At 39.2% G+C, this 23,285-nt stretch overlaps 3 protein-coding genes across 4 annotated transcripts; all 3 read left to right on the forward strand.

The window, feature by feature from the left end:
* The first annotated feature begins 10,698 nt into the window (after positions 1 to 10,698).
* LOC103981695 (uncharacterized) lies at positions 10,699 to 13,316 on the forward strand. The gene is made up of 4 exons (XM_009398436.3): positions 10,699 to 11,107; positions 12,022 to 12,305; positions 12,381 to 12,608; positions 12,680 to 13,316. The coding sequence occupies exons 1-4, from the start codon at positions 10,699 to 10,701 to the stop codon at positions 13,181 to 13,183; spliced, it is 1,425 nt and encodes a 474-aa protein (XP_009396711.2). The 3' UTR covers positions 13,184 to 13,316.
* A 791-nt stretch (positions 13,317 to 14,107) lies between these two features.
* Positions 14,108 to 14,719, forward strand: LOC103981696 (uncharacterized). The gene has a single exon (XM_009398437.3). It carries the CDS (start codon positions 14,108 to 14,110, stop codon positions 14,717 to 14,719), a length of 612 nt encoding a protein of 203 aa, XP_009396712.2.
* Positions 14,720 to 17,630: 2,911 nt separating this feature from the next.
* Positions 17,631 to 22,960, forward strand: LOC135637264 (protein EMSY-LIKE 3-like). Of its 2 annotated transcripts, none has more exons than XM_065149876.1 (10): positions 17,631 to 17,988; positions 19,449 to 19,651; positions 19,743 to 19,852; positions 19,962 to 20,208; positions 20,299 to 20,526; positions 20,608 to 20,676; positions 21,570 to 21,815; positions 21,887 to 21,955; positions 22,045 to 22,108; positions 22,507 to 22,960. In XM_065149876.1, the coding sequence occupies exons 1-10, from the start codon at positions 17,961 to 17,963 to the stop codon at positions 22,710 to 22,712; spliced, it is 1,470 nt and encodes a 489-aa protein (XP_065005948.1). In that variant the 5' UTR covers positions 17,631 to 17,960; the 3' UTR covers positions 22,713 to 22,960. The 2 variants fall into 2 exon arrangements, with proteins under 2 accessions (XP_065005948.1, XP_065005949.1); XM_065149877.1 differs by having other exon boundaries at positions 20,332 to 20,526.
* Positions 22,961 to 23,285: the final 325 nt, after the last annotated feature.

Consider the following 23,285-nt stretch of genomic DNA (forward strand, 5'->3'; position numbering starts at 1 on the left):
GTTTAAATTCAAGGAATCAAAATTAATATCATCATCAAGATCATTTTTCTTAATTTCTGAAATCTCATTGAAAACAACATGGATGGATTCTTCAATAACTAAGGTTCTTTTATTGAAGATGCGAAAAGCTTTAGAAACCGAAGAATAACCAAGAAAGATTCCTTCATCAGATTTAGCATCGAATTTTCCTAAGTTATCCTTTTCATTCAAGATAAAACACTTACACCCAAAGACTTTAAAATATGAGACATTGGGTTTTTTGTTATTCCATAACTCATAAGGAGTTTTGGTGAGTAAGGGTCTTACTAGGACTCTATTTAAAATATAACATGCAGTGTTTACAGCTTCGGCCCAAAAATATTTAGGTAGGCTATGGTCATTCAACATGGTTCTTGCCATTTCTTGCAAATTTCGATTTTTTCTTTCTACTACCCCATTTTGTTGAGGATTTCTTGGAGTAGAGAAGTTATGGTTGTATCCGTTGAGTTCACAGAATTCTTGGAAGTCATGGTTTTGAAATTCTCCACCGTGATCACTTCTAATTGACGAAATCATAGATTCCTTTTCATTTTGAACAAGTTTACAAAACTTGGTAAAATGTCTAAAGCATTCATTTTTTTGTTTTAAGAAGTAGGTCCATGTATATCTGCTGTAGTCATCAATAATGACAAAGGCGTATTTGCTACCTCCTAGACTCGATGTAGAGATTGGTCCGAACAAGTCCATATGGATCAATTGTAAGGGCCTAGAGGTGCTTATTTGATTCTTAGCTTTGAAGCTACCCCTTATTTGCTTACCTAATTGGCAAGCATCACATACATTGTCTTTGATGAACTTGATATGAGGAATTCCTCTTACAAGTTCTCTAGATGATACTTGATTGATTAGTTTCATGCTAGCATGACCTAATCTTCTATGCCATAGCCAAGCATCCTCATTTATAACGGCAAAGCACATTTCATCACATAAGTCATTGATGTCAATAGTGTATACGTTGTTTTGTTTTACTGCAATCATAGATATATTTTTGTGTGGTTTTTCAATGATGCAGGCATTAGATTCAAATCTTATAATATATCCTTTATCACATAATTGACTAATGCTCAAGAGGTTATGTTTTAAACCATCAACGAGTAAAACATCTTCAATAGAGAGGTTGGATTTGTTACCTATGGTTCCCTTGCCAATGATTTTACCCTTGTTGTTGTCTCCGAAGGTGACATATCCTTCGTCTATGCTAGAGAGCTTAGAGAATTGAGATGGATCTCCGGTCATATGCCTTGAGCATCCACTATCAAGGTACCATTTCTTGCTCCTAGCTTGCGATTGTTTAGTTTTCTACAAGAAAGGATGATGTTTAAGTACCCATTTGCTTTTGGGTGCCTCATAAATAGATCTACATTTTCTATCATGTTGCATAGAGTTTATCATGGTTCCTTTAGGAACCCAAATCAATTTGTTTGGACTTATTTTCTTGAATGGACAACAATGTGTCTTGTGTCCAGATTTGCAACAAAAGTTGCACTTGGTTTGGTTTTGAACATGTAAGATGGGGCCTTTTACAAAGGTAGTTGGATTTTGGTGAGGGCTCCTTACAAATCCAATCCCACTTCTTTTGGGAGCATGACCCTTGTTTGTAAGGATCATGTTTAATGACTTGCTACCAACCTCGAATTTCTTCAAGGTGTCCTTAAGCAGCAAGTTTTCTTTTTGTATAGTTTCTAAATCATGACATTTGATACATGAGTTTAAACTATCATGATGTTCGACTTTTAACTTATCAAACTCACAAGTAAGATTATCATGTACCCTTTTTAGCAACTTGTATTTTCTATTTATAACTTTGCATTCATCAAATAAATCATGGAAGGCATTTAATAATTCATCGAAAGATAAATCAGCATCTAATAAATTCGTTACCTCCTCTTCGATGGCCATAAAGGCGTAATGAGCAACTTGCTCGGTGTTGGATTCTTCTTCCTCGGATGCGCTCGAATCATCCCATGTTGCTTGGAGCGCCTTCTTCTTTGTTCTTTTCTTGACTTGGGGACAATCACTTTTGTAATGTCCCGGCTTTTTACATTCATAGCAGATCACTTGGTCCTTCTTAGGTTCAAGTTTATTTTTCACATCGTTTTTAAACTTGTTTCTTTTGAAGAATTTTTTAAACTTTCTTGTCAAAAGTGCCAAGTCATCGTCACAATCCTCATCACTTGAGTTTTCTCTCAAGTGGCATTCAGAAGTTTTAAGTGCCATATCCTTCCTGTTCTTTGGAAGGATGTCTTCTTGCTCTTCATGAGCTTTGCAGGTCATTTCGTAGGTCATTAATGACCCGATTAGTTCTTCAAGAGGAAAATTTTGCAGATCTTTTGCCTCTTGAATGGCGGTGACTTTAGGATCCCAACTCTTAGGAAGGGATCTTAGTATCTTATTAACAAGCTCAAAATCCGAAAAGCTCTTTCCGAGTCCTTTTAGACCGTTGACGACATCCGTGAAACGGGTAAACATGTCGCCAATGGTTTCACTCGGTTTCATTCGGAAAAGTTCAAAAGAATGCAGCAACAGATTGATTTTTGACTCTTTCACTCTACTTGTGCCCTCGTGGGTCACTTCAAGTGTGTGCCAAATATCAAAAGCAGTTTCGCAAGTTGAAACACGATTAAACTCGTTTTTATCAAGAGCGCAAAATAAGGCATTCATAGCCTTTGCATTAAGAGCGAAAGCCTTCTTCTCCAAATCGTTCCAATCGATCATTGGAAGAGAAGATTTTGAAAATCCATTTTCAACAAGGTTCCATAGTTCAAAATCCATAGAAATAAGAAAGATCCTCATTCGGGTCTTCCAGTAAGTGTAGTCCGTTCCACTGAACATGGGTGGACGTGTAATCGAATGCCCCTCTTGGTTTCCGGCGTATGCCATCTCTCTTGGGTTTTAATCCTTTAGAGAGTTAACCTTGCTCTGATACCAATTGTTAGGATCGAGAGCACTAAGAGGGGGGGGGGGGGGTGAATTAGTGCAGCGGAAATCTTATAATAAATTAAAAACCAAAAGCTGCGTTCGTTCAAAAACTATTATGATGCAAAAGCAAATTCTCAGTTTGTATCTAAGTGCAGTTTGCGTCTAAGCGCAGATTGCGTCTAAGCGCAGTTTTGCGTCTAAGCGCAGATTGCGTCTAAGCGCAGTTTTGCGTCTAAACTCAGATTTACGTCTAAATGCAGATTTACGTCTAAACGCAGATTTACGTCTTAACGCAGTTTTACGTCTAAACGTAGTTTTACGTCTAAACGCAGATTTACGTCTAAACGCAGTTTTACGTCTAAACGCAGTTTTACGTCTAAACGCAGTTAGACGCAGATTTACGTCTAAACTTTGAAACTCGTTTGTATACTCGCAGAAGGCAGTATGCTGTTCAAACCAAGACGTAAACGTGAACTGAAATCTGATGATTGAGCGAAGAAAGCCGATTTACGTCTGAATGCAGTTTTACGTCTAAATGTTGAAACTCGTTCGTAAAATCGTAGAGGACAGATTGCAGTTATCAATAGGATTAAAATGTAAGCGTAAACTGCAAGGAAGCTCGTTCGTAAAAACACGGAAAACAGTTCTGCAGAATCAAACGTAAACGTAAACTGTAATGTATAAAAATACGAGTTTACGTCTGAATGCAGATTTGGAAGAACAGCACTTAGAACTTGTTCGTGAAGGCGCAGAGAGCAGTAGTGATGAGGGAGGTTTGCAGTAATGATAAAGTGCTCGAAAATAAACGCAAACCAGAGATTTAGAGTGGTTCGGTCAGCCTTGACCTACTCCACTTTTGGCTTCCTCCACCGATGAGGTTGCCGACGTCAACTAGGTGCCTTCCTTCAATGGGCGAAGGCCAAACTTCCCTCTTACAGTTTCTCTCCTTTTGACAGGCTTAGGAGACAACCTTTACAGACCTTTCTCTCCTCACTTTACAATTGAAAACTTGAAGAACAGAAGGAGGAGACTTAAAGGCTTTACAACACTTTTGAGCTCTTTAGAATCACAGAAAAGATCACAATTTCGGTATGGGTCTGTGTCTTTTCAGTGCTGAATGGGTGGGGTATTTATAGGCCCCAACCCAATTCAAAATTCGAGCTCAAAACGATCAAATCGATCAAATCCCAGAATTTCTGGGATCAGGCGGTTGCACCTCTCGACTGGAGAGGTGGCACCGCCTGGCAGAGCTCGAAGACTGAGCTCTGCCGATTGCTTCTCTCTGCCAGAGCTCGAAGACTGAGCTCGATGGTTGCATCACCTGGCAGAGCTCGAAGACTGAGCTTGGTGGTTGCATCACCTGGCAGAGCTCGAAATCTGAGCTCGGTGGTTGCATCACTTGGCAGAGCTCCAAACTGAGCTCAAGCTGATGCACCATTCTGCCAGAGCTCGAAGACTGAGCTTGGTGAATGCATCACCTGGCAAAGCTCGAGACTGAGCTCAGGCTGATGTACTTCTCTGCCAAAGCTCGAAGACTGAGCTTGGTGGTTGCATCGCCTGGCAGAGCTCGGAACTTGAGCTCTGGCGGTGCAACCTCTTGGCTGGGGCGGTTGCACCTCCCAGCCGTGCAGCCCTGGCGGTTGCACCTCCTGGCTGGGGCGGTTGCACCTCCCAGCCCCACAGCCCAGGCGGTTGCACCTCCTGGCTGGGGCGGTTGCACCTCTCAACCCCACAGCCTAGGCGGTTGCACCTCCTGGCTGGGGCGGTTGCACCTCCTGGTGCAATCAGGGTCCGAATGGTTCACTCCATTCGACCCACTTTGAATCTTTTCAGGGGCCCAATTGCCCCAAGATTAAGCTAATGGGATCACCTCCCATTTTCATGCTTAATCATCGTGCTAACTACGATTATCTCTAAGACAACTTCTGCAGCTTGCTCCGATGCGTCAATCGCTTCTTCCGGCGAGTTTCCGGCCAACTTCCGTCGATCAACCGATAACCCTCGGTGATCCTTCTGCGGACATCCGGCATACTCCTGGACTTTGCGACGATCCACTTGGCGAGTTCCGACGAGCTTCGCTTGGCAAGCTTCGGACTTCTCGGATCTGTTCTCTCTGAACCTCCGACGACCGTCCGAACTTCCGTCGAACTCTCGAACTCCCAACGTGATCATGATCTTGACTCCGGCGCAACTCCTGCTGCTTGTCTTACTCTCATCGTAGTTAATCCTGCACACTTATCTCAACACATAGATTAGATAACAAATGACAATTGACTTCATCATCAAAATCCGAGATTCAACACTACAAGCGCTTCATATCTTCGAATCTGAAATATCACATAGATTGATGGATTAGGGAATTAGGGGAGAGGGAGATTGAGAAAAAAAAAACTTTAATCTCTCAATTACTGAGATGCTACTCAGATGCATACTTAGCCTCTAGAGGTCCTGTCTATTTATAGGCGAGAGCAGAGGGCCTAGAATAAGTAATTATGAGAGTTCCTCCCATCAAGATTATCTCCTAAGAAATCCTACTATGAACTTCTTTTTTATTGGTCAATAACTGTAATCAAAATTCAATCATATTTATAATATATTTTACCTAATTAAATAGGGCCACATAATCAATGCAAACTTCTGAGAGTGAAATGGACGAAGAAGAAGAAGAAGGCTTTGAAGTGGACTTCTGGTTGACTTACGTCACCTTATCGTGGAAGAAAAATCGCAGTGCATTATAGATGCAGTTATATTTATATGTTTCAGTTATAAGTTATCTAATCCATGCATTAACTCCATGTTTGTGGTGTGATGAAGCAGCACAGTGCTCTTGAGCTTGTAGCAATTAAGCTCGCAGATGTTTTGAGAGTTCTAATTCTACAGGGAATAATAAGCTTAGTTTAGTTATTAACTTCAATTCCCTAAGTGTTTCATTAACATGTGGAAAGAAATAACAAGAGATAATTAAGAGCTAATGCTTGAAAACAGTGATTCATGCTTGCAATGTATGCTAGAGTTTGTATTTTTTTTTCCTTCAGAAATAGGAACAACTCAAAAGCTTGAGCTATAAATCGTGAATCAGATTCATTATGTGTCAATCACTCTTTCAATCCTATGCAACATGAGATTATTCCTTTTTATTCATTTTCTTTCATTTCATATACCTAAATATTTTTATCATTTCTCTGTGTTCATCGATAGGGTGGAAGAGTTGATTGTATTCCCCATATTCTTTAAGAGTTTAAAATTTACACACTACTTATGGTTCGATCATCCATATCTACCCATCACATGTTGTTCATTTTTCTTGGTTTAGTCATAGCTTAAACAAAAAAAAGAAAGTTGATTATCATAACTTCAAGTTTATTATATGTTATTAGCAACACGAGATTATTCCATTATCACATTTTCTTTTATTTCACATACATAAATATTATTATCGATTATCTCATTCACGTTTATCCATCACATCAGTTTATAAAAAAACAAAAGGTTAGTCAAAGAAACTCAAAGATGAATAAGAGAAAGAAAATGAGAGAAGAAAGAGAAAATTGAACCATGACCTTTTGAAAGATATTAAGGTAGTCAATGGTACTCTTCTCACTCTTCTCTCCTCTTGGAGGTCTCTTCAAGTTCATCCTTTAAATAAGGTTAAACTCTCATCTTTAATAATCTTTAACAGATTTATGTTTAACAAATCCATATTTGAATCATATGATCCTATCTCAAATTACATTAATCTTTTTTTAAGATCCTAATCAAATTATATGATAGAATAATCGTTATTGATAAAAAGAATTATATACCCTTTAATAGCTCGGCATCTTATTTCATATTCATTTTAGATTATAAATGTCTAATTATCTACGTTTTCACCACATATCCCAAAAATAAATATGCAAATTAGACTTAGAAAAAGAACTAAATTGATTGATTCATATATAATATTTTAGCTCTTTTATAGACTAAGTATAATATATATAATTATAATTTCAACTAATCAAAATATGGTATGTTTCTTTCCTCTAAAAATATTGAACTTGATTTTTTATTTACTTTTTCTCTTAGTTGAGTAGATCCATGTTTAAATAAGGCTAAACTATCATCTCATCTCATCCTAATTTTATCTTTAAGAGTTCCATATTTAAATCATATGATATCTTTACAGATTCATGTTTAACAAATCCATGTTTGAATCATATAATCCTATCTCGAATTACGTTAATTTTCTTTTAAGATCCTAATCAAATTATATGATAAAATAATCATTATTGATAAAAGTAATTATATACCCTTTAATAGCTCGGCATCTTATTTCATATTCATTTTAGATTATAAATATCTAATTATCTACGTTTTTGCCACACATCCCATCCCAAAAACAAATATGCAAATTACAGTTAGAAAAAGAACTAAATTGATTGATTCATATATAATATTTTAGTTCTTTTATAGACTAAGTATAATATATATATAATTATAATTTCATCTAATCAAAATATGATATGTTTCTTTCTTCTAAAAAGATTGAATTTGATTCTTTTATTTTTTCTCCTAGTTGAGTAGATCCATGTTTAAATAAGGCTAAACTCTCATCTCATCTTATCCTAATTTTATATTTAAGAGATCAATGTTTAAATCGTATGATATCTTTAACAGATTCATGTTTAACAAATCTATTTTTGAATCATATGATTCTATCTCAAATTACATTAATCTTTTTTTAAGGTCCTAATCAAATTATATAATAAAATAATCATTATTGATAAAAATAATTATATACCCTTTAATAGCTTGGCATCTTATTTCATATTCATTTTAGATTATAAACATCTAATTATCTATGTTTTCGCCACACATCTCATCCCAAAAACAAATGTGCAAATTACACTTAGAAAAAGAACTAAATTGATTGATTCATATATAATATTTTAGCTCTTTTATAGACTAAGTATAATATATATAATTATAATTTCATCTAATCAAAATATGGTGTGTTTCTTTCCTCTAAAAAGATTGAATTTGATTCTTTATTTATTTTTTCTCTTTGAATAGATCCATGTTTAAATAAGGCTAAACTCTCATCTCATCCTAATTTTATCTTTGAGAGATCCATGTTTAAATCGTATGATATCTTTAAAAGATTTATGTTTAACAAATTCATGTTTGAATCATATGATCCTCTCTAATTACATTAATCTTTTTTTGAGGTTCTAAATAAATTATATGATAAAATAATCATTATTGATAAAAAGAATTATATAATCTTTGATAGCTCGACATCTTATTTCATATTCATTTTAGATTATAAATGGCTAATTATCTACATTTTCATCGCATATCTCATCCTAAAAACAAATGTGCAAATTACACTTACAAAAAGAACTAAATTGATTGATGCATATATAATATTTTAGCTCTTTTATAGACTAAGTATTATATATATATATATATATATATATATATATATATATATATATTCATCTAATCAAAATATGGTATGTTTCTTTCCACTAAAAAGATTGAATTTGATTCTTTATTTATTTTTTCTCCTAGTTGAGTAGATCCTTGTTTTAATAAGCTAAACTCTCATCTCATCCTATCCTAATTTTATCTTTAAGAGATTAATGTTTAAATCATATGATATCTTTAACAGATTCATGTTTGAATCATATGATCTTATCTTGAATTACATTAATCGTTTTTTAAGATCATAATCAAATTATATGTTAAAATAATCATTATTGATAAAAAGAATTATATATCCTTTAATAGCTCGGCATCTTATTTCATATTCATTTTAGATTATAAATGTTTAATTATCTATGTGTTTGCCACACATCTCATCCCAAAAACAAATGTGCAAATTACACTTAGAAAAAGAACTAAATTAATTGATTCATATATAATATTTTAGCTCTTTTATAGACTAAGTATAATATATATAATTATAATTTCATCTAAATAAAAATATGGTATGTTTCTTTCCTCTAAAATGATTGAATTTGATTCTTTATTTATTTTTTCTCCTAGTTGAGTAGATATTATTGTGTGAGAACTTATAGCATATACAATATATCCCTAAACTAATTAAATTTATTTAATAAAAAAATAAATTGATTTTGTGTTAAGATTAAAGTAATCTCAATAAAGCTAAATAAATATTAATAATCTAGTTTTCTATATCAACCAATAACATTTGATTTTCTTGAAACCAATGATTTAGTGTTTGATTAATTAAAATTTAATAGTTAATAAATGATATAATTTTGAATAAAATTTAAATTTTGTGATAGAAACTATAGTTAAGTTAACTCCTCATAAAAAAAACTAATGTTCTTATTGCCTTGGGATAGTTGACCAAAGAGTCAACATGGTCTAGTTTGATCTCGAAGGCACAAGTCTATTAAAATGGTCCACATGGAACTCGGGGGATTGACCCGAGTGAAAAGTCAAAGTGGCAGGCGGATCTCTTAGCTCCTGTTGTCTATTGAAGAGGATCTAATGTTATCAAGAAGCATGCCTTGTCCCTACCAAATGATGCTATATGTCCTCTTGAAAAACACTTTAGTAGTGTTGAGGTCTTGCACAAAGGTCGACGTTGAAGAAGTCCCATCCCGACTCTTCTCATACTTAAGTTAGCTATATAAAAAAATACAAAGAATTTAGTATAGCTCATAAGGTATAAATAGAGTATGCTTACCTCATTTTGGCCCGGGTACTTGGCTTTTATACCATAGTATTTCGGAGCATAAAGTTAGTGGTAAGTTAAGGTGCTCCTTACCTTGTTCGAGGGATCATTAATGGTAGCTAGGTACGTTCTTCAAAAGATAACGTAAAGATGGGACGATCATGATAACGTATTTTGCCCGAGCTTTTGGCTCGTTCGAGATGAGCAAGGGATAGTCCTCTATGTTGTTCATCCAAAAGGAGGAGCTGAAGAAGTCGACCCACACGGGAGGCTTTAATGCATGTGTGCAGGCCTTTCTCCCAACTATAGTAAGAGATACTAGAAAGCGAGGAGTGGACCTTTGTTGGCTACCAAGGGTTGGTAGAAGTTGCTCATTCCTTTGCTTAGATGGTTTCTGTTGCCTGGGTGACAAAGTAAGTTATCATTTTCCAATCAAATGTGAACAATAAATATCAGTAAATTATAGGGTAAATTTCCAAGAAAAAGCTCTTCCTTTTGGAATTCTCCCGTTTCAATCTATAATTCTTGAAATGTCTCTTATAAGAGAAGGAGACGTGGAAACTCGAGGGATGTCGAAGTCAAACGTGGTGTGGGTTCCTTCTCTCCTTCCCCGAGCTCAAAACATCATGAGACGTAGGACGTTGGCTTGGTTTCATCAATCACCAACCAATTATTACAACGAGGAAGGAGAGGACCACCACCTTCACGGCTTGACGTTCGTGCTCCTCTTCCTCCTCCTCCGCTGTGTTAGCGCAGGATTCATCCCGTTTCGGTGATCATTCTTCGAGGTTGACTTGCTCAACTTCACGTGTTCCGAGAAGCGGCGGAGACCCAACCCCTATTGGTTGGATCCAGAGGAGAGTACATACCTATGAGTGCCTTGCCATCGTTAGCCATGGTTTCATGTGCCGCTTCAGCAAAGCTCGAATTCTCTTCGACTTAAAGTACTACCTCTATCTCAGTCGACAGCTTCGTCTCTCCCTCCTCAGCAGAAGAGAGGGAGTTAACACCGTGATATAGGAAGAAGAAGAAAACCAGTAGGGGGTCGAGAAATGGAGCGGTCGGATAGCGGGAGGTCGGCGGTGGTGGCGATCGAGTGCGTGGCAGGGAGCAGCAGGGCCGACGAGTGGTGGGGAGGAGGGGAAGGGGAGGCGGCTCTGCTCCACACGGGGGACGTCCTGGAGGAGATCACCTTTGGGGGGTCGCCGCCCGTCCGGGCGCCTTTCAAAGGCGGGCGAGCCGCCGTGATGAAGCTCCTCCACGCCGCTTTCAAGCGCGGCGACACGTCGGTCCTCGTCCGCGCCCGCCGCGGGGACCGCGCAGCCCAGCTCGAGTTACACGCCTGCATCGTCCCCCACCCTCCCGCCGGCCGCCGGCAGTACGTCCTCCGCTCCATCCGCGACCCCAACTACGCCCTCGGCCTCGTCGACCGATCCGAGTCCGAGTGCATCGCCTTGCAAGGTAAATATAAATATATTTTGTCTATTTCCCCCCTTCAATTGCACTCTTTTTAGTATATATTTCCCATGCAAAAACCTCATATTGATCAATGCAACTCTATAAATATTAATGGTTAATATATGTGCATTTAATGCAAGTGCATAATGATTAATTAAATCCATCGAATTTTATTTTCCATTTAAGTAGTGGCTCAGATTTGTATATTTCTGTTGACCATTTTTAGATTTCATTTGCTTGATGTATTATAATGCTACTAGGTATGCGAAAAAAAAGTAAGTCAACTCATTAAGATTTCAGGCAAAAGATTGAGATGACAGAAAAAGGATTTCTCTATGAATGTTGTTGTGCACATTTTCTCTATTTCTTTGTTAATTTTTGACTATTGACATCATATTAAGATGAGATAAGTTTAGTATATTAGATTCCAGGAATATACGGTACCGTTGACTTTATGATGTACCATCGTGTGCTTCAAGATAATCTCATTCATTTAAGGTACGGCAGTAACAGCATACTCCATCTTCGATCTATGTATCTACATGAGTTATCGTAAAGTCAACCTTGACTCCTATTAGGTCCTAATCACGAGGAATCCTCGACGTCGATCCGTGTTTTAAGGTGGATTACGTTGGAATCGAAGTGCTCGCATCTATCGGGAAATTAGACGTGATCTAAACAAATATGCGTCTTGGAAGAGGAGATGGAATTAACCTGATGTTAGCAACTGAATATGACCACAAAAAATTTGTGTTAGATTTCTAGGAGCAGATGTCAACGTTCCATGTTGGTGATCCCTTCCATGTCCGGGTGAGAGAGGGCTGGCGATGGCTAAGTCAACTCTCCCCTCTACGTAGATGATACAGAGTTCGGAATGAGTTCAACCTCTCCTTATCTTTGTAATCGTGTATGTAAAGGATCGAGAAGCTCGCGGGTGGTCTGCGCGCTGAGCAACGCCCAGCTGAAGGACGGATACATCACCTTCCCATGGGAGAAGAAGGCGAGAGACCTGCTGCCGGTGCCCTACTCGAGCGCCTTCCTCTCGCTCATCATCCTCCCCCGGGCGTCGGACTCCTCGGGCGCTCGCTACAGCTCGCTTGAGGACACCTTGGCGCAGGCCAACGCCTGGCTCGTCTCCTCCCAGGCCGCCGGCGTCCCCATCTCCTTCATGAACATCCAGACCGAGGCACTGCTCACCAAGGCAAACAACTCGACCTCACCTGCTCCGTAACCTGTGATGAGCTTTTGTGAACCGGTGGGATGCTCTTGTAACCAGGGAGAGACCTCTTCCCGCACCGTGAGCTCGGGATCAGCGGCGGCGACCGACCTCTCGAACCTAGCGAACATTAGCCTGTGCGAGTTCGAGGACTACCATGGCATCGACATTGGCGTGATCAGAGCAGTCAGGCTGTGGTACAGTCCAGCTGCAGGGGAGATGGCGCTGGAGATCAAGCTGCAGGAACGCGACACCAAGCTGGGCTTCGCCATTAGCCGAACCGACGAGGTTTTCGCCACCGCTCCTTGCAGCTTATTGCTCTCCTGCGGTCGACATTGATGCCATCGTCTCGTCCGCAGGGGTTCATCTACATATCATCGGTGGCGGACGACGACAGCGCCGGAGTCGCGGCAGCTCGCACGAGGCTGGGGGAGCTGCACAGGAGAGCCACGAGAGCATCGAAGCTCCTCGTCGTGTCACGTGTGGGGAACGAGAAGGTCCTGCCATGGATGGTCTCCGCCTCCGGCTCCATCCGCTGCTTCGACACGGTCTCCCTCAGCCAGAAACTCTCGCTGCACCGCCACGCGCTGAAGCCCATCCTCCTCCATCTCTTCACGTGGGAGCCGTTCCCCGCACTCGCCGCCATCCCCCGAGTGGTGGAGGTTCCTGCTCTAGCGCCGCCGAGGGCTCCTGCCGAAGAGAAGGCGCCTGCCCCGACGCCTCAGTCGTTTGCACCACCATCTCCTGTAGACGAAGTGCTGGATGACCTGGTCTACGACATCTCCTCCGGCGCCAGGCTCCGGAAGGACGCGATTGGAGATGTGTCCCTGCGATTCCGCCTCTCCGATGCAAGCAGCGATTAGATCCGATCTACTCCAATTCTTCAGTGTGCAGTGTTCCACGCTCTGCTTCATCTTAGCACTACAAACAAGCTTGACGAATGGTTTCTATAAGATTTCTTCTATGCAGTATTAAATGTATTATGAATGCTTGCCAAAATATATCTACTACCAATTGACTTTTTAGGTTAAGTTCTTGAATCTTATCTAAGCTCTGCAGTGTCAGTTATCTTTGGAATGCCTCTTCTTTCCTGGAGGAAGAACAACAGGTGACAAGAACATGGTCATTGGATACTCATGGAGACATGGTGAGAGCAAGGGCTACTGTACCAGTTGCTTTATGGTATGCCGTGCTAATTCCAGAGGAAGCAGACAGAGAAAGCTGGTGGTGGTACAATTCCCGTGAGGTTCTACCATTGATCAATCTCAATCACTTTTCTTTGTGTTGCACTCATCCCCAGGGTCTCCTCAAGGCCCACAGTTCTTGCAATACCACCTGCTTACAAAGCAGGCCTCAATGCCGCAATCATGTACTGCCTTGTTCTGGCACTACTGTTTGATCACTGTTTTGCACAAGGCAAGAAATGATTGTTACAGAGAGAGAGAGGCCTTGATGCTTCGGAGACGGTCTCTAACACAGCGTGGAGTGATTTGGACTGCATTCCAGAAGAAGATTATTGTGTCTCAATCTTCCATGTGACTGCTTGTACTTCCAGTTGAGACCAAAGTGTGTTCAAGGTTCCTTTGCTCAGAGAATCTCCCCAAGCATGCTAATGTCAGATGACTTATTCTGCTCCCCACCCCACTCTTGGTTCCTCACATAAAGATTGTTTAGGGAGATAGAAATCATCATGTACAGAAGAAGGCAAGTTTATTGGCTTACTTGGAAGAAGAAAACCTGTCATCTCTCCTAAAGTAAAGGGTGGCTTTGTGTCCTTTGGGTCTACAATGGTGGCAGCTGTGCTATGGCCTTGCATGCTTATAAACTCCTGGATTCATCAAGCTGTGGTGCTGCACTTCATGGCTCACCACTACCACCACCACCATCTACGCTACCTGCATTCTCCCTGTGATCTCACAGTGAGGAGAACGTCCATCTCAACCTCCATCAAATGCAAGACCTTCCTCAGCTCCCATGTCATTCGGCAGATCCATCATGTTGTTCAAGCCCTCACCAATGCCAAGTCCATGGTTTGGGAGCTTCTTAGCAGACGGAATGCCACCAGCAGCACCAAGCCAAGGAGAAGGCAGAAGGAGGAAGTCTTCAGCTCCATTAAGCCGCATGTCACTCCCATTTCAGAGCCATTAAACCCTAATGAGTTCGAGGTAGATCGATGTCTGTACTATGACTCTACGTGGAATTCAATGATCTCTGCGGAGGTCATGAATTGTGACACTGCGAGCTGCTATGATGACGAGGAAAATGAAGATGAAGGTGGTGGTGGAAATGAGATCGACCGACTTGCAGAGAAGTTCATAGCGAGCTGCTATGAGAAGTTTAGGCTGGAGAAGCAGGAGTCTTATAGGAGGTACCAAGAAATGCTTGCAAGAAGCATGTAAGAGTGCCAAAACATGGATCTGAGAATAGTTGGGATTCTGATTCTGTCAGAGATGCAAGTAAATGTTGGATCACGGAGAGCTTTTGTAGGCTAAAGAGATACCAATTTGGATGTCCATGCATTGATTAGATGTTCCTTCCTGCCCATGTTCTTTCTTTCAATGGTTGCTTGTGGGATTTTGCCATGAATTCTTCATATTGCTTCTGAGATCAAATTATCTGAACTTAACTCCAACAAGCCTTTAGTGGTGGATAAGCTTAAGACAAACCATATCACTGGTTGGACAACAGAGTTAGATTGGAGTCACCAAGTTCTCATGTGCTCATCACCCAATTCTTGTTCTACTGACAATGAGCTTTTCAGTAAAAGATACTGTAATTGCACTTAAATTCTTCCTCGTTATGATTTCATGCATCTTTACACTGAAGAACACTAAAAAACATGAGCAAATCTCTTCTCCAGCTGTTCGTGTAAGAGGAAAGAAATTAGAGGGAAAAACACAAGAAGATGCAGCTCCATCATCAGCTCAATCACAACTTTCTCATTGTGTTTTGAAGATCATACGTACTCCCAACATTTAACAAAGAGAGAGAAGTCGACAAATGCTTTTATGGTCGTACTCATAACCTGGAAGTTGTGCCAAAGAAATTGGGAGGGAAACAAAGACAAAATCACGCAATTTGTTCCCTTTTCCTTTGTTCTTTAGTACTGCTCTTTACTCTGTGTTCTATTCCTGCTTTCCCAGCATCAAAGTAGAAGCTGTGGGAACTTCTCAGATTTGGGATGACATTAAGCATCTAAACATTCCAAGATATGAACTCATGGTGGATGAAGAAAGATCTTTAGACCCATGTTTCAGCTCTAATATCAAGCCAACATGACATATTTTGCTTCATTGGTGACCAATATATATATATATATATATATATATATATATATATGTATATGTATGTATGTATATATATTTATAGGAAATATTTTGACAACGAATCTCATTCCTCCGGTTGGCTACCACAGAGACACTAACGTAGAAAAATAATGGCTCAATCATCATCGGGGGATGTTGATACGAAGAAAGATATAGCCTTTTGGTCCCATGGGTGATATAAGAAAATCTAGGGGCGACATAAAGTGAAAGAATAGAAAATAAAAAACCCTAAAATTTTTAAAATGGTGTGTATCATCGTGTAAAGATTAGTACGTAAATTGGTGCGCAAAACCCACGAAACATAAACCACGCATGAGAATGTTGTGTTACCTAAGGAGATCGTATATCCCTGAATCTCTACAAATTTGTAGGAGAGGATGAAGAAGGTCAAGCGCTCTCCTCATTCATCTAATATCCCAAAGACAATATACCGGGCATGATGTTGTCAGACCAATACGATTTCTACTCGAGTCTCGCTCTAATTAGATTTTCCAAGAGAACCCTTTCTCTCTCAATCCGAACGACCTTAGCTAGGGATTTGTTTGAGCAAGAATATATAAGATATTTCTCTTATAACACAGAAAGCAAATGATCCTATATTGATATTCAATAGCCCTCGTAAGATTGACTATCACTCTCAATGACTGACTGTGTTGAATTTGGAACTTCCAAACCTATAAGTTTGATATTAAAGAACTGAGTACTCATATAAGACATTCTTGATGTCTCAAGTATTAATACCAAATACACTACTAGGACTATGGAATCGCTATTTGACAATAAGGCATTATCAACCATCCAATATTCTATGAGCGGATCAATTAGTGAACTCTTTCTTAAATGAGCATTTGTACTATAGCCCTAGTGTCTCCACACGAGCAACTATAAGACTAGTTACCTCCATCACATGGACGATTATATAGCACACTAGTCTGCCCGATTATCTCGATGTACCTTTCGAGTAATCTATGACCAGTATTATTTATAATTATATTTAAAGTTCAATCGGTCTTATTATTGTGATCTCATCACGATCCGATTCACATTACATAAATCATGAACATCACAATATATATATATATATATATATATATATATATATATATATGCAACAAGTAATATAACATGATAAAATATCAAAATATAAAAAAAATATGTATCATGCCACATGTGTCATTACTCACGTGATTAGTTTGGAAGACACCTACGACTAGTAGGTGATAACCACAAATGAGCTATTCAGGCCGACCTAATCTGCCCCCATCAATGGAAAAGCATTACAACCGTTACAAGTGACTCTTCGACCGCATGGGTATAAAAGTTAACCTTCAACGTTAATAAGAGGGGTTGGATCTTTTTGAACTAACTCTTTTACGTTATTAGATTATCCTAAAGCTAACTTGAGCGTTGAAGAAGTTGTGTTGGATAACATATATTTACCTTTGCATAGAGACGTATTGATGAGTTAGAATCCATCTCGACCCACTCTTGAGCCTGCCTTAGTTGCTTAGACTCCACTTAAAAGATCGTTACAATATCACCTCATTCGTCTCGGGATTCGATCGGTCATCTCAAAGGACTATTATGTAGGTTTCTTATATACTGGTCCAACCCACAATTGATAATATGATCCCGCGATGATACCTGACAAATACAATATTTAGAATCTAACATCACATATTACCATATTTAAAGTATAAATAATAAAGTAAAATAAATTAAAGAAGAATGTCTGCTAAAGCGAACAAAAATAATCACACAATTTTATACCTTTACATCTTAAATAGCAAACGAAAAATGCGAATCTGAGAAGGGATTTATTAGTCCTACTCGGGTTCGGATTTATCAGTTTCGGAGCGGTCAGTTGGGATCCGAAAGCAGGGTTCTTACATTGCAACACGTGCGGCGCACTCGAAACGTGTCCGGAACTCAAAAATTAATTTAGCCGTCAAAAATTGCTCCATAAAATGCATTTGGGGTCCGATATCTCGCCGTTTTCCTTTGTCTCGAACCCTTCTCTTCCCTATCTCTCTCTCGATTCGATCCGCTTCCTCGCTCCACCATTCTCCAAACCCTCCGCGATTTGCTCTGGCGCGATTCATTTCTCGTTCAAATCTGCTGCCAGCTTCCAATTCGGTTAATTTACTTCGATGAGTGGAGCAAATTGGACGCGGAAGGGGCGAATAACTCGGCTCTCCGGGCAAATTTGTTCTGGATGCCGATAGGGCGCTCACTCGTCACACGTTGAATTGGTTACGGCGCGTCCGAGCAGCTGACTTGGAGATAACTCTTGCTTGACCGACCGTATCGATCGATGGAATATGGACCTTCAGATAGTAGCGGTAAGTGGTTTTGACGTTTCTGGCAATTTCATGTGTGAATTCGCATTCTTAATATAAATTTGCTCCGTTCTTCTTTTTATGGAAACGCCTGTTGCTCGGGAGAATTAAGTCAGTGGGAGGCTTGCTGGATTATCTGGGGTTATCGAGTAATAATGCAAGATTGGGAATTAGGGTTTTGAGCTTGATATGTTGCTGTATGTCGTAGTTCCTTGAAACTCTTCAAATTTTACACCCGGTTATCTCTGCTACTTAATTGCAGAACTGTGAAGCCAAAGTGGAGTACGCTTCATCTTAGAATGTGATTAGGTTCTTCACTTAGTTTCAGCTTCTTTTCTGGCGTCTAATAGTTTCCAAAATGGTTAAGAGTAAGATAACAGTAGTATACCCATCAAACCCTTAAAGCCCTTATACAATAATTCGATTGTTTATCCACTTCTGATATGGGTCTAAACTCGTGGCCTCGTGACTAATATAATCCAAAATCAAGCCCAACTACTATTATGGTACATGTGACGCTCATCCCAGTGTTGGCTACATGTTGTGATGTGCCTCTAGCCATGCCATTTATCACGATCTAGCCTGATGGAATAAGCACATTAATTTGATGAGCCTAAAATGCTTAGGCGGAGTTGCCCATGAAGCTCTCGTAAGACAATTTAAGTCTTATTATGAAAGATGTCCTAAATTCACATGGAGTGAAAAGATGTGATCCCAATGAGTATGGTGGGGCCACATTGAAGGAGATGAGATGTGAGCTGGAACAACTGGCATCTTTCCCATTTTTTCTTCTAACAGTCATGCATGTGCATGGGTATCTATTTTTGGATATATTGTAAATAATGTACATATGTATTTATGCATGAACTGGTTCTTGGGTTGATTTGAGCTAATCTAATAGCTGAATGATCTAATTCAAGAACTTCTGAGACACGGTCCAACTTTGCTGTTACAGTGGGTATACGCTTAAATGAACAAACTTATGGCTGGCGACCCTCTAGGGTCGATCAGTCAATAGGTCAATGTGGAAGTTTGGCCTTGTCATAAATATGATCATGGACATATATATGATGAGAAAAGTATTAATCTAATCCTAGTTTCAAATTAATCTTGAAATTCAGTCTAAGAAAGTCATATTTTCATCAATTTTCATTTAACTTTGATCACTGGGGTCTAGGCTGTTTCAGTAACTCAAGAGGAAGCTTATGATGATTCAGGAGGTTATGTGGCTTGTGTTTAAACACAAATGAATAAATTCAGAGTTTGAGGACAATGAGGCTATTAACACTAAATATTGGTATCAGAGAAAACTGGTCCTTTTAACTGTAGGAAAGATGTTGATAACAGAGCTTCAGCTTAGTGCTTTTTATCCACCAACATTACTGTACATGTTTCTTTTGAATAATTCTGCTTTGAACACTCAATACGGTCTATTGATCCTATTGATGCTGCATTGGCTACAGGCACTGATGATGATCTTCCACCGACTCATCATAATAGGGGTGCAAGAGGAGGCCATGTGAGTGGCAATGGCAGAGCCATAGTTGGTGCTATTGTATATCCTAGGTTACAGAATGATATGGAGGTACAAATCCATCGGCTCGAGCAAGAAGCATACACTTCAGTTCTTCGAGCATTTAAGGCTCAATCCGATGCCATCACTTGGGTAGTAATCCACATAGTTTTCCATATATAAGTAACTGTTCTGCTGTTTGTCTCTTTTAATATACCAATTTTTGGTGAAATACTGTCTTCAGGAGAAGGAAAGTCTTATAACTGAGCTTAGAAAGGAGCTGAGGGTGTCGGACAAGGAACACAGAGAACTATTGAGCAGGGTTAATGCTGATGACATTATTAGGAGGATACGGTCTGTACATAAATAGGTCTTCTTAGTCTAAATTCATACTATCTAGGACAGGACATTGCTTCTCTTGCCACTCAATTGTTTGTTCTTAGCGTTTGTCGACTTTAACAAGGGAATGGAGGCAGACCGGTGGACTTCAAACTGGAATGCTTACAAATGCTCAACCAGATGTTGCTGCACCCAGTCCTACTGTATCAGCATCTCGAAAGCGGCAGAAGACGTCACAGCCTATACCTTCTCTCTCAATAGGTGCACCATCTCCTGCACTACAATCGCAACTCGGTGCTCCCATGCAACCATCATCATCAGCTGTAAAAAGGGCAGCTTCTGCAGGAACCAAATCCAAGAAGCCTAAATCGGTAAGTTAATTGTAATAATAAATTATATCTTAAACCTTCTCTTTTTCACAGTCAATATCCTTTTTCAATAATCTTATCCCTAACTTATAGGGTCGGACATTGCCTGGTGCATCTTTGGTGAAGTCCATGAAATACCCATCTGCAGGTCCTAGTGGAAGGAGTCAAGTTGCCAATAGGAATTCTTCTGGTGTTCTTGTGGCAGGTGAACCTGCTGAACCAGCATCATTTGATCCACTAATTGGGCGGAAAGTCATGACTAGATGGCCTGAAGATAATAACTTCTATGAAGCTGTTATAACTGATTATAATCCAGTAGAGGTGTGTTTATTATTTGTATATAATTTATCTCTATGATATAATTAATAATAATCGTCATCTTTTTATTCGGATTGTTGCCAGGGTCTGCATGCTCTAGTTTATGATATACACACAAAGAATGAGACATGGGAATGGGTCAATCTCAAAGAGGTGAGTTTATTTTTCCTATTTTTCCTATGCGAGAATTTCATCATTTACATATTGCATGGAATTTTTGCAACTATATCGATGTGGTACTATGGATGTGTAGAACTTATAAAGCGGTTGACTTGTTTATATTGTCTGAGCAATATGAATTGGTTATACAATGAGCAATATAAGAGGAAGGAAAAGAAGAAGGAAGCTGAGATGGATGAAAGACAAGTCAACCGATTCATACTGTGTGTGAGCAATATGAATTGGCTATAACCCTTCTTTTTCTTCCTTTGACGCTATCAAATGGGTTATAAGTTGGTCAAAATCGATTGATATCGGTCAGTTCCAGTTCAATTCGATCAGTTTTAGTTGATTTTAACTAACTTTTAGCTTTAAGGCTGAGAATGCCTAGAAAATCAAAGCGTTCTTGATTTGTACCATTGCAGATTGAGTGTATTGTATCAGAATCATCTGATAATGCAAACAATGAGTGAGACCATTACAATTTTATGACTTATTGTTTGTAAATTGTATTTCTAAATTCTAATTATGTATTTGGTCATCTTTTTTTACATGTATCATCAACAACATGCATGTAAATAGAAGACATGATTATTATATAATAGTGTTCATTGTGCATTTGGAAGTGCCAAAGCCTAAGAAAGTTTTCATGGGAACCATTTGGAGGTTATCATAAAGTCACATTAATAGAGATCAGCAAGATTGGACTTGATTTGTAACCTCAGATGCTACTGAAATGAGCAGGACTAGAGTATTTCTACAATTGATGTGACAACTACTATTCTTCAGACACATTATGACCCTCTCTAGTTCAACCGAAGTCAGTATGATTTTTTCCTAGTAAGTGGGGCATTTTGCATTCAATTTGAGAATTTGTTTTGCTTCAGATTTCTCCTGAAGACATAAGATGGGAGGGAGGTGACCCAGGTATTTCTCATCGGTCTGGGCAAGGTCCACAAGGCCGTGGAGTTAAGAGGACCACTGGTCGTGGTGGTTCCATTCCAGGTGCAGGAAAGGGAAGAGGATCTCTGAAGAATCAGAAGAAGCGAGATTTTCCTCCGTCCCAAAATGGCATCAGCAAGAAGACCACCGGTGACATAGAAATACTCGACACCAACACATTAATAAAGGAAGTATGTGCTTGACAAATTGACAATGCTGACCCTTATCTTCATTTCATTTTTAACATTCTTGTGCATCCCAGGTGGAGAAGCTTCTTGGTGCAAGTCATCCTGATCCTCTTGAGTTTGAGAAAGCCAAGAAAATGCTGAAAGTATGTAATTAAAAAGAAACATTATGAATGGATCAGTTGTCTGGTCTCAGTATAAAAAGATGTATCAAGGCATTTTTTTTTGCATGCAGGAGCATGAACTATCATTGATTGATGCGATTGCAAGATTAGCTGATGCCTCTGATGGAGAAAGTGGTAAATACTTGGCCTCATCATTCTGTTTAATTTTGTGTATGATTCTGAGCTTTGTGAAGTACAAAGCAGAATCTGTCTGACTTCACAACTCCAAACCATGTCAAGATGCTGGTTTTGCTATTGCAGTCATGATTTGCTGATGCATATAGAACATGTTAATAGTAGATTCTCTTATCTTTTAATTTATCAGTCTTAAATATTTGACCTAAAACTTCATTTTTATGTTTTGAGTTGCATAACATCAGAATGTTAAATACTCAAAATTGTCAGCATGAGAATTTTTTTCAGTATAAGTGTATACTGTTCCACTCAGAGATCGAGAAGATAACACAATTTGCTAGAACTATACTCTGCTTGCAAAAAGGACTGAACGCTCATGTATGGTTTTGCTTTTGCAGAAGATGCTGAACGCCAGTTCTCTTATGGCCAATCTATGGACCGAGATCGAGGATGGAGGGATCGTCAGTATGGTGGGAACCCACATGGAGCTGATCATGACGATGACATGGCTGTCGAAGGTGGAGAAGGCTCTGAGGGCGATCGAATGGTCGCTGGCGGTGTTTCTATGGGTTACCACCGTGGTGGCAACGATGATGACCTGTAACTTATGCCCAAGTTGTATCAATAGCTTCCATCGCCTGGGATGTCCATAGTGACCCCCCTGGTTATGTGAAATGTTTTTGCTAAGATTTACTCCCTACGCATGGGAAATTAATGGTGCCTTCGTCGTTTGTCGAGAACAACTCTTGGAGGGGTTAGTCACTGTAAGGTTAGTGCATGCTGGGGAAATCTGTGCCTCTGTAAATTATTTCATGAATGGTCGACGTCCTTTTCTAAAGTCCTTTTTTTCTAGTTAAGGGTTCGGTTCCTGGTTGTTCTGATCATTGAATGCAATTGAGACTCTGCAGCCCAAAAGATTAACTTTTACTACCACTAGATCACAAATCATTGCTGTTCCTGTAAGCTTGAAGTGTTTTACCACTCAGCTTCCTACTGTTACCAATGAAATGTGAGTTCTTGTTGCATATTAAGACAATACTAACAGTAGTTTATATCATACTTGTTGATATTCTCAATTTTGTTGTATGTGTTCGATATCAAAATAAATAAAATAGTCGGTATAGGTTCGATATCAGATGTGTATCGCTCGTGTCGGGCAATAATTAATATATATATT

The sequence above is a fragment of the Musa acuminata genome, chromosome BXJ3-4 (genome assembly GCF_036884655.1).
Source record: "Musa acuminata AAA Group cultivar baxijiao chromosome BXJ3-4, Cavendish_Baxijiao_AAA, whole genome shotgun sequence".
Classification (NCBI taxonomy): Eukaryota; Viridiplantae; Streptophyta; class Magnoliopsida; order Zingiberales; family Musaceae; genus Musa; species Musa acuminata.

What these genes read in the sequence shown, in the direction of transcription:
- LOC135637264 (XM_065149876.1), top strand. Translation starts at nt 17,961, where the DNA reads ATGGAATATGGACCTTCAGATAGTAGCG. An exon ending in AAGCCAAGAAAATGCTGAAA is followed by an intron (nt 21,956 to 22,044) that starts GTATGTAATTAA and finishes TTTTGCATGCAG; the next exon opens with GAGCATGAACTATCATTGAT. An exon ending in TGCCTCTGATGGAGAAAGTG is followed by an intron (nt 22,109 to 22,506) that starts GTAAATACTTGG and finishes TTGCTTTTGCAG; the next exon opens with AAGATGCTGAACGCCAGTTC.
- LOC103981695 (XM_009398436.3), top strand. Translation starts at nt 10,699, where the DNA reads ATGGAGCGGTCGGATAGCGGGAGGTCGGCGGTGGTGGCGATCGAGTGC. An exon ending in CCGAGGCACTGCTCACCAAG is followed by an intron (nt 12,306 to 12,380) that starts GCAAACAACTCG and finishes TCTTGTAACCAG; the next exon opens with GGAGAGACCTCTTCCCGCAC. An exon ending in CCATTAGCCGAACCGACGAG is followed by an intron (nt 12,609 to 12,679) that starts GTTTTCGCCACC and finishes TCTCGTCCGCAG; the next exon opens with GGGTTCATCTACATATCATC.
- LOC103981696 (XM_009398437.3), top strand. Translation starts at nt 14,108, where the DNA reads ATGGTGGCAGCTGTGCTATGGCCTTGCATGCTTATAAACTCCTGGATT.